The sequence below is a fragment of the Periophthalmus magnuspinnatus genome, chromosome 18 (genome assembly GCF_009829125.3).
Source record: "Periophthalmus magnuspinnatus isolate fPerMag1 chromosome 18, fPerMag1.2.pri, whole genome shotgun sequence".
Taxonomy (NCBI): Eukaryota; Metazoa; Chordata; class Actinopteri; order Gobiiformes; family Gobiidae; genus Periophthalmus; species Periophthalmus magnuspinnatus.
Window position 1 is genome coordinate 26,292,135 of NC_047143.1, and position 14,005 is coordinate 26,306,139.

At 44.5% G+C, this 14,005-nt stretch overlaps 1 protein-coding gene across 1 annotated transcript; it reads left to right on the forward strand.

The window, feature by feature from the left end:
* Window positions 1–1,848: 1,848 nt before the first annotated feature.
* Window positions 1,849–2,718, forward strand: LOC117385978 (mucin-2-like; the record flags this gene model as incomplete). Its single annotated transcript, XM_033983278.1, has 1 exon — window positions 1,849–2,718. A coding segment is annotated over one exon (870 nt), but the record flags the coding sequence as incomplete, so codon positions are not given.
* Between the last annotated feature and the right edge of the window lie 11,287 nt (window positions 2,719–14,005).

Genomic DNA, 14,005 nt, shown 5'->3' on the forward strand with positions numbered 1-14,005 from the left:
ACGACAGCTTCCCCAACGACTACAACAGATGCACCTACAACCACTACAGCTGCTCCAACGACTACAACAGCTACACCTACAACCACTACAGCTGCTCCAACAACAACAGCTGCACCTACAACTATGACAGCTGCACCTACAACCACGACAGCTGCTCCAATGACTACAACAGCTGCACCAACAACCACTACAGCTGCCCCAACAACCACAACAGCTACTCCAACGACTACAACAGCTGCACCCACAACCACTACAGCTGCTCCAACAACAACAGCTGCACCTACAACTACAACAGCTGCACCTACAACCACGACAGCTGCTCCAACGACTACAACAGCTGCACCTACAACCACTACAGCTGCTCCAACGACTACAACAGCTGCACCTACAATCACTACAGCTGCTCCAACAACAGCTGCACCTACAACTACGACAGGTGCACCTACAACCATGACAGCTGCTCCAAAGCCTACAACAGCTGCACCTACAACCACTACAGCTGCTCCAACAACTACAACAGCTGCACCTACAACCACGACAGCTGACCCAATGACTACAACAGCTGCACCTACAACCACTACAGCTGCTCCAACAACAGCTGCACCTACAACTATGACAGCTAAACCTACAACCACTACAGCTGCTCCAACAACCACTACAGCTGCTCCAACAACAACAGCTGCACCTACAACTACGACAGCTACACCTACAACCATGACAGCTGCTCCAACGACTACAACAGCTGCACCTACAACCACTACAGCTGCTCCAGCGACTACAACAGCTGCACCTACAACCACGACAGCTGCTCCAACAACAGCTGCACCTACAACTACAACAGCTGCACCTACAACCACTACAGCTGCTCCAACAACAGCTGCACCTACAACTACAACAGCTGCACCTACAACCACTACAGCTGCTCCAACGACTACAACAGCTGCACCTACAACCACTACAGCTGCTCCAACAACAACAGCTGCACCTACAACTACGACAGCTGCACCTACAACCACTACAGCTGCTCCAACAACAACAGCTGCACCTGCAACTACAACAGCTTCACCTACAACCACAATAGTTACTCCAACAACTTTGACAGTGGCTCCAACAACCACTACAGCTGCTCCAACAACAGCTGCACCTACAACTACAACAGCTGCACCTACAACTACAACAGCTGCACCTACAACTACTACAGCTGCTCCATTAACTACAACAGCTGCACCTACAACCACTACAGCTGCTCCAACAACAACAGCTGCACCTACAACTAAGACAGCTGCACCTACAACTACGACAGCTGCATCTACAACCACTACAGCTGCTCCAACAACAACAGCTGCACCTACAACTACGACAGCTGCACCTACAACTACGACAGCTGCACCTATAACCACGACAGCTGCTGCAACGACTACAACAGCTGCACCAACAACCACAACAGCTACTCCAACGACTACAACAGCTGCACCCACAACCACTACAGCTGCACCTACAACTACGACAGCTGCACCTACAACCACTACAACTGCTCCAACAACAACAGCTGCACCTACGACTATGACAGCTGCACCTACAACCACTACAGCTGCTCCAACAACAACAGCTGCACCTACAACCACTACAGCTGCTCCAATGACTACAACAGCTGCACGTACAACCACTACAGCTGCTCCAACAACATCAGCTGCACCTACAACTGCGACAGCTGCTCCAACGACTACAACAGCTGCACCTACAACCACTACAGCTGCTCCAACAACAACAGTTGCACCTACAACTACGACAGCTGCACCTACAACCACTATAGCTGCTCCAACGACAACACTAGTTGCACCTACAACTACGACCGCTGCACCTACAACCACAATAACTACTCCAACGACTACGACAGCGGCTCCAACAACCACTACAGCTGCAATGACTACAACAGCTGCACCTACAACTACGACAGCTGCACCTACAACTATGACAGCTGCACCTACAACCACGACAGCTGCTCCAACGACTACAACAGCTGCACCTACAACTATGACAGCTGCACCTACAACTACGACAGCGACTCCAACGACTACAACAGCTGCACCTACAACCACTAAAGCTGCTTCAATGACTACAACAGCTGCACCTACAACTACTAAAGCTGCTCCAACAACAACAGCTGCACCTACAACTACGACAGCTGCGCCTACAACCACTACAGCTGCTCCAACAACAATAGCTGAACCTACAACTATGACAGCTGCAGCTACAACCACTACAGCTGCTCCAACAACAACAGCTGCACCTACAACTGCGACAGCTGCACCTACAACTACGACAGCTGCACCTACAACCACTACAGCTGCACTTACAACTACGACAGCTGCACCTACAACTACGACAGCTGCAGCTACAACCACTACTGCTGCTCCAACGACAACGACAGCTGCACCTACAACTACGACAGCTGCACCTACAACTACGACACCTGCACCTACAACCACAACAGCTGCTCCAACGACTACAACACCTGCACCAACAACCACTACCGCTGCCCCAACAGCCACAACAGCTGCACCTACAACCATTACAGCTGCTCCAACAACAACAGCTGCACCTACAACTACGACAGCTGCACCTACAACCACGACAGCTGCCCCAACGACTACAACAGCTGCACCTACAACCACTACAGCTGCTCCAACGACTACAACAGCGTCTCCAACAACCACTACAGCTGCTCCAACAACAACAGCTGCACATACAACCACTACAGCTGCCCCAACGACTACAACAGCTTCATCTACAACCACTACAGCTGCTCCAACGACTACAACAGCGGCTCCAACAACCACTACAGCTGCTCCAAGAACAACAGCTGCACCTACAACTACGACAGCTGCACCTACAACCACTACAGCTGCTCCAACAATAGGTGTACCTACAACTACGACAGCTCCACCTACACCCACTACAGCTGCTCCAACAACAACAGCTGCACCTACAACTACGACAGCTGCTCCATCAACTACAACAGCTGTACCTACAACTACGACAGCTGCACCTACAACCACTACAGCTGCTCCAACAACAACAGCTGCACCTACAACTACGACAGCTGCACCTACAACCACGACAGCAGCCCCAACGACTACAACAGCTGCACCTACAACCACTAGAGCTGCTCCAACAACAACAGCTGCACCTACAACCACTACAGCTGCTCCAAAGACTACAACAGCTGCACCTACAACCACTACAGCTGCTCCAACAACAACAGCTGCACCTACAACTCCGACAGCTGCACCTACAACTACGACAGCTGCATCTACAACCACTACAGCTGCTCCAACAACAACAGCTGCACCTACAACTATGACAGCTGCTCCAACAACTACAATAGCTGCACCTACAACCACTACAGCTGCTCCAACAACAGCTGCACCTACAACCATGACAGCTGCTCCAACGACTACAACAGCTGCACCTACAACTACGACAGCTGCCTCATCAACTACAACAGCTGTACCTACAACTACGACAGCTGCACCTACAACCACTACATCTGCTCCAACAACAACAGCTGCACCTACAACTATGACAGCTGCTCCAACGACTACAACAGCTGCACCTACAACTATGATAGCTGCTCCATCAACTACAACAGCTGTACCTAAAACCACAACAGCTATTACAACGACAGCGGCTCCAACAACCACTACAGCTGCTCCAACGACTACAACAGCTGCACCTACAACCACTACAGCTGTTCCAACAACAACAGCTGCACCTACAACTACGACAGCTTCACCTACAACCATTACAGCTGCTCCAACAGCAACAGCTGCACCTACAACTATGACAGCTGCACCTACAACTACAACAGCTGCACCTACAACTACTACAGCATCTCCAACAACAACTGCTGCATCTACAACTACAACAGCTGCACCCACAACTACAACAGCTGCACGTACAACCATTACAGCTGCTCCAACGACTACAACAGCTGCACCTACAACCACTACAGCTGCTCCGACTACAACAGCTGCACCTACAACCACTACAGCTGCTCCAAGAACAGCAGCTGCACCTACAACTACGACAGCTGCACCTACAACCACGACAGCTGCTCCAACGACTACAACAGATACACCTACAACCACGACAGCTGCTCCAACGACTACAACAGCTGCACCTACAACCACTACAGCTGCTCCAACAACAACAGCTGCACCTACAACTACGACAGCTGCACCTACAACCACGACAGCTGCTCCAACAACTACAACAGCTGCACCTACAACCACTACAGCTGCTCCAACGACTACAACAGCTGCACCTACAACCACTACAGCTGCTCCAACAACAACAGCTGCACCTACAACTACGACAGCTGCACGTACAACTACGACAGCTGCACCTACAACTACTACAGCTGCTCCAACAACAACAGCTGCGCCTACAACTACGACAGCTGCACCTACAACCACTACAGCTGCTCCAACAACAGTTGCACCTACAACTACGACAGCTGCACCTACAACCACAATAGCTACTCCAACGACTACGACAGCGGCTCCAACAACCACTACAGCTGCTCCAACAACAACAGCTTCACCTTCAACTATGACAGCTGCTCCAACGACTACAACAGCTGCACCTACAACCACTACAGCTGCTCCAACAACAATACCTGCACCTACAGCCACTACAGCTGCTCCAACGACTACAACAGCTGCACCTACAACCACGACAGCTGCTCCATCAACTACAACAGCTGTACCTACAACTACGACAGCTGCACCTAAAACCACAACAGCTATTACAACGACAGCGGCTCCAACAACCACTACAGCTGCTCCAACGACTACAACAGCTGCACCTACAACCACTACAGCTGTTCCAACAACAACAGCTGCACCTACAACTACGACAGCTTCACCTACAACCATTACAGCTGCTCCAACAGCAACAGCTGCACCTACAACTATGACAGCTGCACCTACAACTACAACAGCTGCACCTACAACTACTACAGCATCTCCAACAACAACTGCTGCATCTACAACTACAACAGCTGCACCCACAACTACAACAGCTGCACGTACAACCATTACAGCTGCTCCAACGACTACAACAGCTGCACCTACAACCACTACAGCTGCTCCGACTACAACAGCTGCACCTACAACCACTACAGCTGCTCCAAGAACAACAGCTGCACCTACAACTACGACAGCTGCACCTACAACCACGACAGCTGCTCCAACGACTACAACAGATACACCTACAACCACGACAGCTGCTCCAACGACTACAACAGCTGCACCTACAACCACTACAGCTGCTCCAACAACAACAGCTGCACCTACAACTACGACAGCTGCACCTACAACCACGACAGCTGCTCCAACAACTACAACAGCTGCACCTACAACCACTACAGCTGCTCCAACGACTACAACAGCTGCACCTACAACCACTACAGCTGCTCCAACAACAACAGCTGCACCTACAACTACGACAGCTGCACGTACAACTACGACAGCTGCACCTACAACTACTACAGCTGCTCCAACAACAACAGCTGCGCCTACAACTACGACAGCTGCACCTACAACCACTACAGCTTCTCCAACAACAGTTGCACCTACAACTACGACAGCTGCACCTACAACCACAATAGCTACTCCAACGACTACGACAGCGGCTCCAACAACCACTACAGCTGCTCCAACAACAACAGCTTCACCTTCAACTATGACAGCTGCTCCAACGACTACAACAGCTGCACCTACAACCACTACAGCTGCTCCAACAACAATACCTGCACCTACAGCCACTACAGCTGCTCCAACGACTACAACAGCTGCACCTACAACCACGACAGCTGCTCCATCAACAACAGCTGAGCCTACAACTACGACAGCTGCACCTACAACCACTACAGCTGCTCCAATAACAGCTGCACCTACAGCTATGACAGCTGCACCTACAACTACAATAGCTGCACCTACAACCACTACAGCTGCTCCAACAACAACAGCTGCACCTAAAACCACTACAGCTGCTCCAACAACAACAGCTGCACCTACAACTACGACAGCTGCACCTACAACCACTACAGCTGCTCCAACAACAACAGCTGCACCTACAACTACGACAGCTGCTCCAACGACTACAACAGCTGAACCTACAACCACTACAGCTGCTCCAACAACATCTGCACCTACAACCACAACAGCTTCCCCTACAACCACAACAGCTGCTCCAACAACCACGACCGGTGCGCCTACAACCACAACAGCTGCCCCTACAACCAGTACAGCTGCCCCTACAACTACGACAGTCGCCCCTACAATCACGACAGCTGCCCCTACAACCACAACAGTTGCTCCTACAACTATAACAGCTGCCCCAACAACAACAACAACAGCTGCCCCTACAGCCACACCATCAACGTATGAAACGCAAACCACTTTGAAATTTGAACCCTATCGTGCCACTTATGCAGACAGTACCAGTGAAGATTATAAAAATCTCAAAACCAAAGTAGAGAAAAATGTAAGTACATCTGTTTTTTTTGTTTTTTTTAAATGTGGCTCCTAATTTTAACATATTGATGAAATATTTTTGTTTTAGTGCAAAGAAAAACTTGACGAAGCCTATGGAGTTCCAGGTTCTGTATGCAGTGTAAACAGATTTAGGTAAGAGCTAAGCCAATGGTTTACTTTTTACTTATTTTTAATTATGGGTGAATGTTCAAAAGCCTTTCACCATTTATCCTATTCTAAACATGGATCAATCTGCTCAATATTTACACTACATTTACACATTGGTGTTGCTCCACACATGATGTTGGCTCATAATAATTAGTTCATGTGAGTTAATATTCAATGTTTGTGTTTTATTTGATGTTTTTCAACACAGGGAATCTGCGCAACAAATTAGAGTCAGTGCCACTGATGTAGATATGACAATTAGATTTCCGTCTTCGGTGCCTGCTGCCAATCTTCCATCAAGATCCAATCTTGTTCAGGCTCTCGAGAGAGGGAATAGCACTTTTGGTAACACTCGTGTGACCGGTATGTAAAACAAAACAATGTAAAGCAACAATCTCACAAATAAATTTCTTAATTTTAATTCATGTTTTCTATTCCTGCTTTACCTGCGACCACAACAACAGCTGCTCCAGTACCCACAACAGCTGCTCCAACTACAACAGCTGCTCCAACAACAACAACAGCTGCTCCAACAACAACAACAGCTGCTCCAACAACAACAACAACAACAGCTGCTCCAACAACAACAACAACAACAACAACAGCTTTTCCAACAACAACAACAACCACAACAACTGCAGGTAATTTATTAATTATTTTATAACCGGATACATTGAAAATATTGAATAAATCTTAAAATATGAACTGTGTTGCAGCATCAAGTGGAACAACCGCAAAGATCAGCGTTGGAAATACATTTTTCATCATATTTTTTTCTTATCTACTGTCGTGTCTATAGACTCTAGCACGATCCACACATTTATCATCACACCTCACACAGCTACTGCAGTGTGTACACTAGGTATGTAGTTTCTGTAATCCATAGAACATAGTAATATTTATTTTAAACGTAGTGTTTTTGTTGTATTCCTCTTAAATATGGGTTTTTGTTTAGCTTGATGGTTGATGCAAAGATAGCACTAGTACTATTCATCTCCAACCTTTTTTCGTAACTTACGAGTTCAGGCATGAAGAACGTGGTGTAACCACAAAGCATCTCACTGACAGCAAACAGTAGCCATATTAAATTATAAATATATTTAATGTATAAATTATTATATATATTATTCTGTGGTGTTTTGACAGATTTGTGAAATTGTTTGTTATTTATATTTACATTTTGTTTAACTTTGCATGATCAGAATACAGTTATTTAAGATTATTTCTGTGTGTTTTGTGTTTTATTCATCAAGTGTGACCTGAACAACATAATAAGGTGTCTGAGTCCTCTGATCTTTTGGATATAGACCCAAGTGATAACTACAAAAATCAATAGAATATAATAAAAGGAATCTCAGATATTCTAGAAACTGCTCAAAAAATATCCAATAGGCTATGTTAATGAGTAAAAAAAAGTCAATACAAAGATATCAGTTAATAAATAGAATTATTGGATCTTGTTGTTGGACCAGAGAAGAAATAAAATAAAATGAAATAAATTGCTCATTTAGATGAGCTTATTTACGTTCATCATGACCCAGGTAAAAGATAAGATAAACAGTAAAAAGTCAAATGGTTTACTATAGTCACATGCAGTGTCACAGTTATGAAGACTGGATCAAGGAATACTAACATGAAAATGGTGATATAACCTCATTGCTTGGGTTTAGAATGACATCACAACATTCTATATGTCATTAACATGTCTTACGGATGGGGTGCAGCTAACATTTTGTATTTTTATAATGCAGTTTCCTGTTAATAATAATAATAATAATAATAATAATAATAATACATTTTATTTGTTAGGCGCCTTTCAAGGCTCTCAAGGTCGCCGTATATCAAGACACCAAAATAGTACAATACAAAATGAAACAGTGTAAAAAGAGTAAAAATACATTTAAAAAACAAGTATAGATTAAAGCAAATATAGATTAAAAGACAGTTCAGTTATGGTCAGAGAGGTCAGGGTGAGAAGGCCTTTCTAAACAGATGAGTTTTGAGTTTAGATTTGAAGTGTGGGAGTGAGTATGTGTTGCGGAGGTCATGGGGGAGGGAGTTCCAGAGCTGGGCAGACAAGATGGGCAGGAGGGACAGTGAGGTGCAGGGAAGAGGAGGAGCGGAGGGAGCGAGCAGGTGTGGAGATGTGAATGAGGTCGGACAGGTATGGAGGGGCCAGGCTGTGGAGAGCGTTGTATGTGAGGAGTATGATTTTGTAGTGTATACAGTGCGTGATGGAACCAGTGGAGCTGGTGCAGGTGTGATGTGGTGATGGGAGGGTGTGTATGTGATAGTGCGGGCGGCTGAGTTTGGACCAGTTGGAGTTTATGGAGTGATTTTTGTGTGAGTCCGAACAGAAGAGAATTGCAGTAGTCTATACGAGAAGTGACCAGGCTATGGATGAGGATGGCGGTGGTGTGTGGGGTGAGTGAGGGACGGAGGCGATGGATGCTTCTGAGGTGGAAGTAGGCAGACGGGGTGATGTTGTTGATGTGGGAGGTGAAGGAAAGTGTTGAGGATGACACCCAGACTCTTTACCTGAGGGGAGGGGGAGATAGGGGAGCCGTCAATGGATATGGAAAAAGGATTTATTTTGCTTAGGGTGGATTTAGTGCCGACGAGTAGAAGCTTTGTTTTATTGCCATCAAGTTTGAGGAACTTTGAGGTGAACCAGGTTTGTATTTCTGTGAGGCAGTCTGTCAGGGAGGAGGGTGGAAGTGTAGAGTTGGGTTTGCTGGAAATGTAGAGCTGGGTGTCGTCCGCGTAACAGTGACAGTGAATGTGGTGTTTTCTAAAGATGGAACCAAGGGGGAGAAGATAGATTAAAAAGAGCAGAGGACCGAGGACAGAACCCTGAGGAACACCTGACGTGACAGGGAAGGGGTGTGAGGTGAATGACTTAAGCTGAATAAACTGAGAGCGATCTGAGAGGTAGGAGTGGAACCAGGAGAGGGGAGTACCAGAGACACCAATGGAGGAAAGTCTGGGACAGGGACAAAGACCTTCATTTTTGGAGACATGTCCTGTGGTCTGACCAAACTAAAGTTGAAAAGTTTGGCCATAATGAGCATTGTTACATTTGAGGGGGAAACTTGCAGGCTTGAGAACACCATCGCAACTGTGAAATACGGGGGTGGCAGTATCATGTTGTCAGTTGCTGCAGGAGAGACTGGTGCACTTTACAAAATAGATGCATCATGAGGAAAGAACATCGTGTGGAAATGCTGAGGCAACATCTCAAGGCATCGCCCAGGAAGTTCAAACTTGGGGATAAATGGGTCTTTCAAATGGACAATGACCCGAAGAATACTGCCAAACTGGTTACAAAGTGGCTTAAGGATAACAAAGTCAATGTTTTGGAATGGGCTGTCACAAAGCCCTGATCTCAATCCTATAGAAAATGTATGTGCAGACATGAAAAGGCATTTGCGAGTAAGGCGGCCTATAAACTTGGCTCAGTTACACCAGTTTTATTGCCATTGTCAGGAAACAAAATTCACAAATTATGGTGCAACACTGAACAAAGAATAATATAAACTATTATTCCTGGTGCTTTCTTGGCACAAAACCTAAAAGGTCAAGTCAGTGGATTGGGAGTGTTATGTGTGTATTTATTTATCCATTATTAAAACACCTGACTTTTCCCTTGCACTTGGTTACAGATTACAAATTGTGCATTTCGGGCTGCTTAAAATTATTTTTCAGTTATTTGGATAAGAGATAAATATGAAACTCCTTAAAACATTACTCTTAACACATTAAGGCAATTTAATTTGTATGACACAATTTGTACAGAATTAAAAAGACATCACAATACAACAAATCAAAACATAAATAATCATTATAAAATTAACATTAAAAGAGGCAGAATAAAAACCTTTCAGTTATTCATTGCTTCCCAATGTTTAGTCCTGGTTTAGTCCTGGTTTAGCCCTGGTTTAGCCCTGGTTTAGTCCTGGTTTAGTCCTGGTTTAGCCCTGGTTTAGCCCTGGTCTGGTCTCTGAAGTCCTCAGAGTGTGAGATGGTTCATATGGCACTAACATGTTGGAGATGTACTTTGGTGCTGGTCCATGGAGAGACTTGTTCACAAGCAGAGCTGCTTTAAGGTCTCTGAGCCACAGGAGCCAGTGCTGTGCACTGAGCCACAGGACACATGTGTGAAGTACTTCCTGGTTCTAGTCAGGACACAAGCAGCAGTGTTCTGGGTGCACTGCAGTTGTCTTGCAGTGAGCAGGACGTTACAGTAGTCTGTATCTACTGGAGACAAATGCATGGATAAGTCTCTGCAAGTCTGGTTTATACAGTGTACCTTTGACTTTTGCAATATATTTTATTACATTATTACATTTTTACATCCTAGCTTTCTGGCCTGAATTGAAGGTTTTAGAGAGACAGACTGGAGGAGGCTGTTGACACTTTCTCTCTGTTTCTGTCAGCCAAAGACTATGACTTCAGATCCAACAGGATCAAGACTAAGACTTTGCCTGTATCAGTGTTCAAGCGGATGTTATTTGTCACTTTGATAAGAGCAGTGTCAGTGCTGTGGTGGGGTCCAAAATGGGGTCCATTCCTGCTCTGTCCTCTGTCATTCCCTTTTCTGTGCCTTGATAATCATTCATCCTCTTTATTTTTATCTTTAACCATTTAATCTTCATCTGAGCAATGGTCTCCAGAACATTCAAAAAACTCGAAGTCACAGAGTTCAAGAGATCATCAACATTAGAACATGAGGCTTGAGTGTATCACTTCCACAAACAGTGCACCTGTGTTATCATTTATGTGTCTCCTTTGAACAACTGTAGGACCTGGTTTGTGAATAACAGACATGTCAAAGAAGACACAGCAATGATCAGACAGAGCAACATCCACCACACTGACATTTTAAATATTTATTCCTTTTGTGATGAGCAGGTCCAGAGTGTGTCCTCTGTTGTGGGTGGGCTCGCTGACGTGCTGAGTCAGACCAAAGATTTCAAGGACAGAACTGAGCTCTTTAGCGTTTCTGTCAAACACATTATCCACATGGACATTAATATCACCTGTAGTGACTAAACCAAAGCCTGTGCATACAAACAGGCACTCAGATCAAGTTAAATCATTGCAAAGACAACTATTTGCTCTTTCTTGTGAGTATTATTTAATACTATATCTTACACGTGATTGAAAAAACTTAAACTTAAATAATTTTAAAAGTATGATTTTGTGTCTTTTTTAACAAAGGTTTACAATTGATATGAGAAGTAGATGAGTCACAATAGTGCTATTATTTGTATTGTATTTTGTATATGTTTAATTATGCCTTTTGTCACAGGTTCTGTTCATTGTATTTATGGACAGAATTTCTAGGTGCAGCCAGGGGTCGGAGGGGTTCTGGTTCAAGAACAACAGGATCTCATCTCTGCTGTTATGTATCTATTTTATGTGCCAACTTGTTCAAAACACAAAGATCATAATATTTGTAGAATCATGGAATTGAGAAAAACACATGATAGGGTTAGGGCTACTTCTGAATAAATCTTGCACATATGATGATTATTTATAAAGGTTTTCATACAGTGAAGTTATCTGTACGATGGCAGTTGAGTCCCCGTTGAACTGCCATCATACAGAAAACTTCAGCCACCACCACATCAGCTGCTTATACAAACACAACTGCTGCTCCAACGACTACAACTGTTTCTCCAATGACAACAACAGATGCTCCAACTACAACAGCAGCTTCTCCAACCACAACAGCTGCCTGGACCACAATAACAGCTGCTGCAACAACTACAACAATTGCCGCAATGACAGTTTCTCCTACAACCACGACATCTGCCCTGACGACAAAAACAGCTGCGCCAACATCCACAACAGCTGCTCCCACAAGTACAACTACTACAGGTAATTTATTAATTATTTTATCACTGGTTACATTGAAAATATTGAATTGTCTCATAAATGTTCTATTATTTAATACTAAATGTGTCGCAGCATCAAGTGGAACAACCCTCAAGATCAGCTTTGGCAATACATTTTTCTTCATATTTTTTTCTTATCTCCTGTTGCATCTATGGACTCTAGCACGATCCACACCTTCATCATCACACCTCCATCACATGCTAGTACAATGTGTACTCTACGTACACAACTTGTGTTTTGGGTGTGTAGAAAAGCTTGTAATCTGTAGAACAATGTAAACAAAACTAAATATAATTTGTTAACAATCTGCTGCATTTTTAATCAAATGGGGATTTTGTTGTACTGCTATGAATAGTAGTACAACTAAATGTATGTTTTTAGCTTGAAAAGATCTAACAATAATTCTGCATCAGTCTTATGTAACACTTTTCCAAACACTTGTACTTTATTCATTCCATACTCGTAAGTGGAAAGCTACTTCTATATCCACAGCTGTCCTAGGGTAGTCAAAGGGAAGCGAGGCTGCCCATCTGCACCACCTCAGACCACCACCAATCACTGACTTCTGGTCCACACTCGAAGGCAAGGACAACTGCTGCCCCAGTGTGGCACCTGGTATTCCCCATGATTTCCAATCCAAGTTCAAACCAGGCCCAACCTTGCTTCGTAGTTTACGAGATCTGACAAGATCAGGCACTGATGTATTTTGTAATGTTTTGCAGGTTTGTTAATTATAATTTTATTGCTGTTGCATTACTGTTTTTTTAAATTAGGTAGTTTTTTTGTTCTTATTTGTGTATAATGTGACTTATTTTAACAAGACTCGCATGAACAAAATTTCATACAGAAACTGTAAACAATCGCTGCTTACAGTTTCTGTGTCATTAGCTCCTCCTTCAGGCAGATATAAGGCAGAGTCCATCAGCAATCTGACCAGAACTGACGAAGCGGCTTGACGGACTCTCACCGTGGTTCGCTGGAGTCTCAAAGATTTAAAAACGCTTTGTAACCATTTCCAGACTGACACATGTCAATTGCTTTTCTTCTTATCAGCTCCTGAATTTCTTTGGATCGCGGCACAATGTCTTGGGTTCAATATGGCCTACTCCACCTCGTCAGACAGGTTCTATTTAAGTGATCTCTTGATTTAAAAGGTCTGGCAGCAATCAGACCTGGGTGTGGCTATGGAATTGAACTCAGCTTTCCACAATAATATGATTAATCACAGTTACCTCATCATTTAACGACGGGGGGGGGGGGGGGGTTAATACTTTTTCACATAGGATCATGTCGCTTTCTATAACTGGTTTGCCCAAAACCACTAGAGCAAATTTCAATTGTTTTAACTGACAGAAAGTTTGAAAATCAACAATGAAAGAAAAACAGACAAGCAA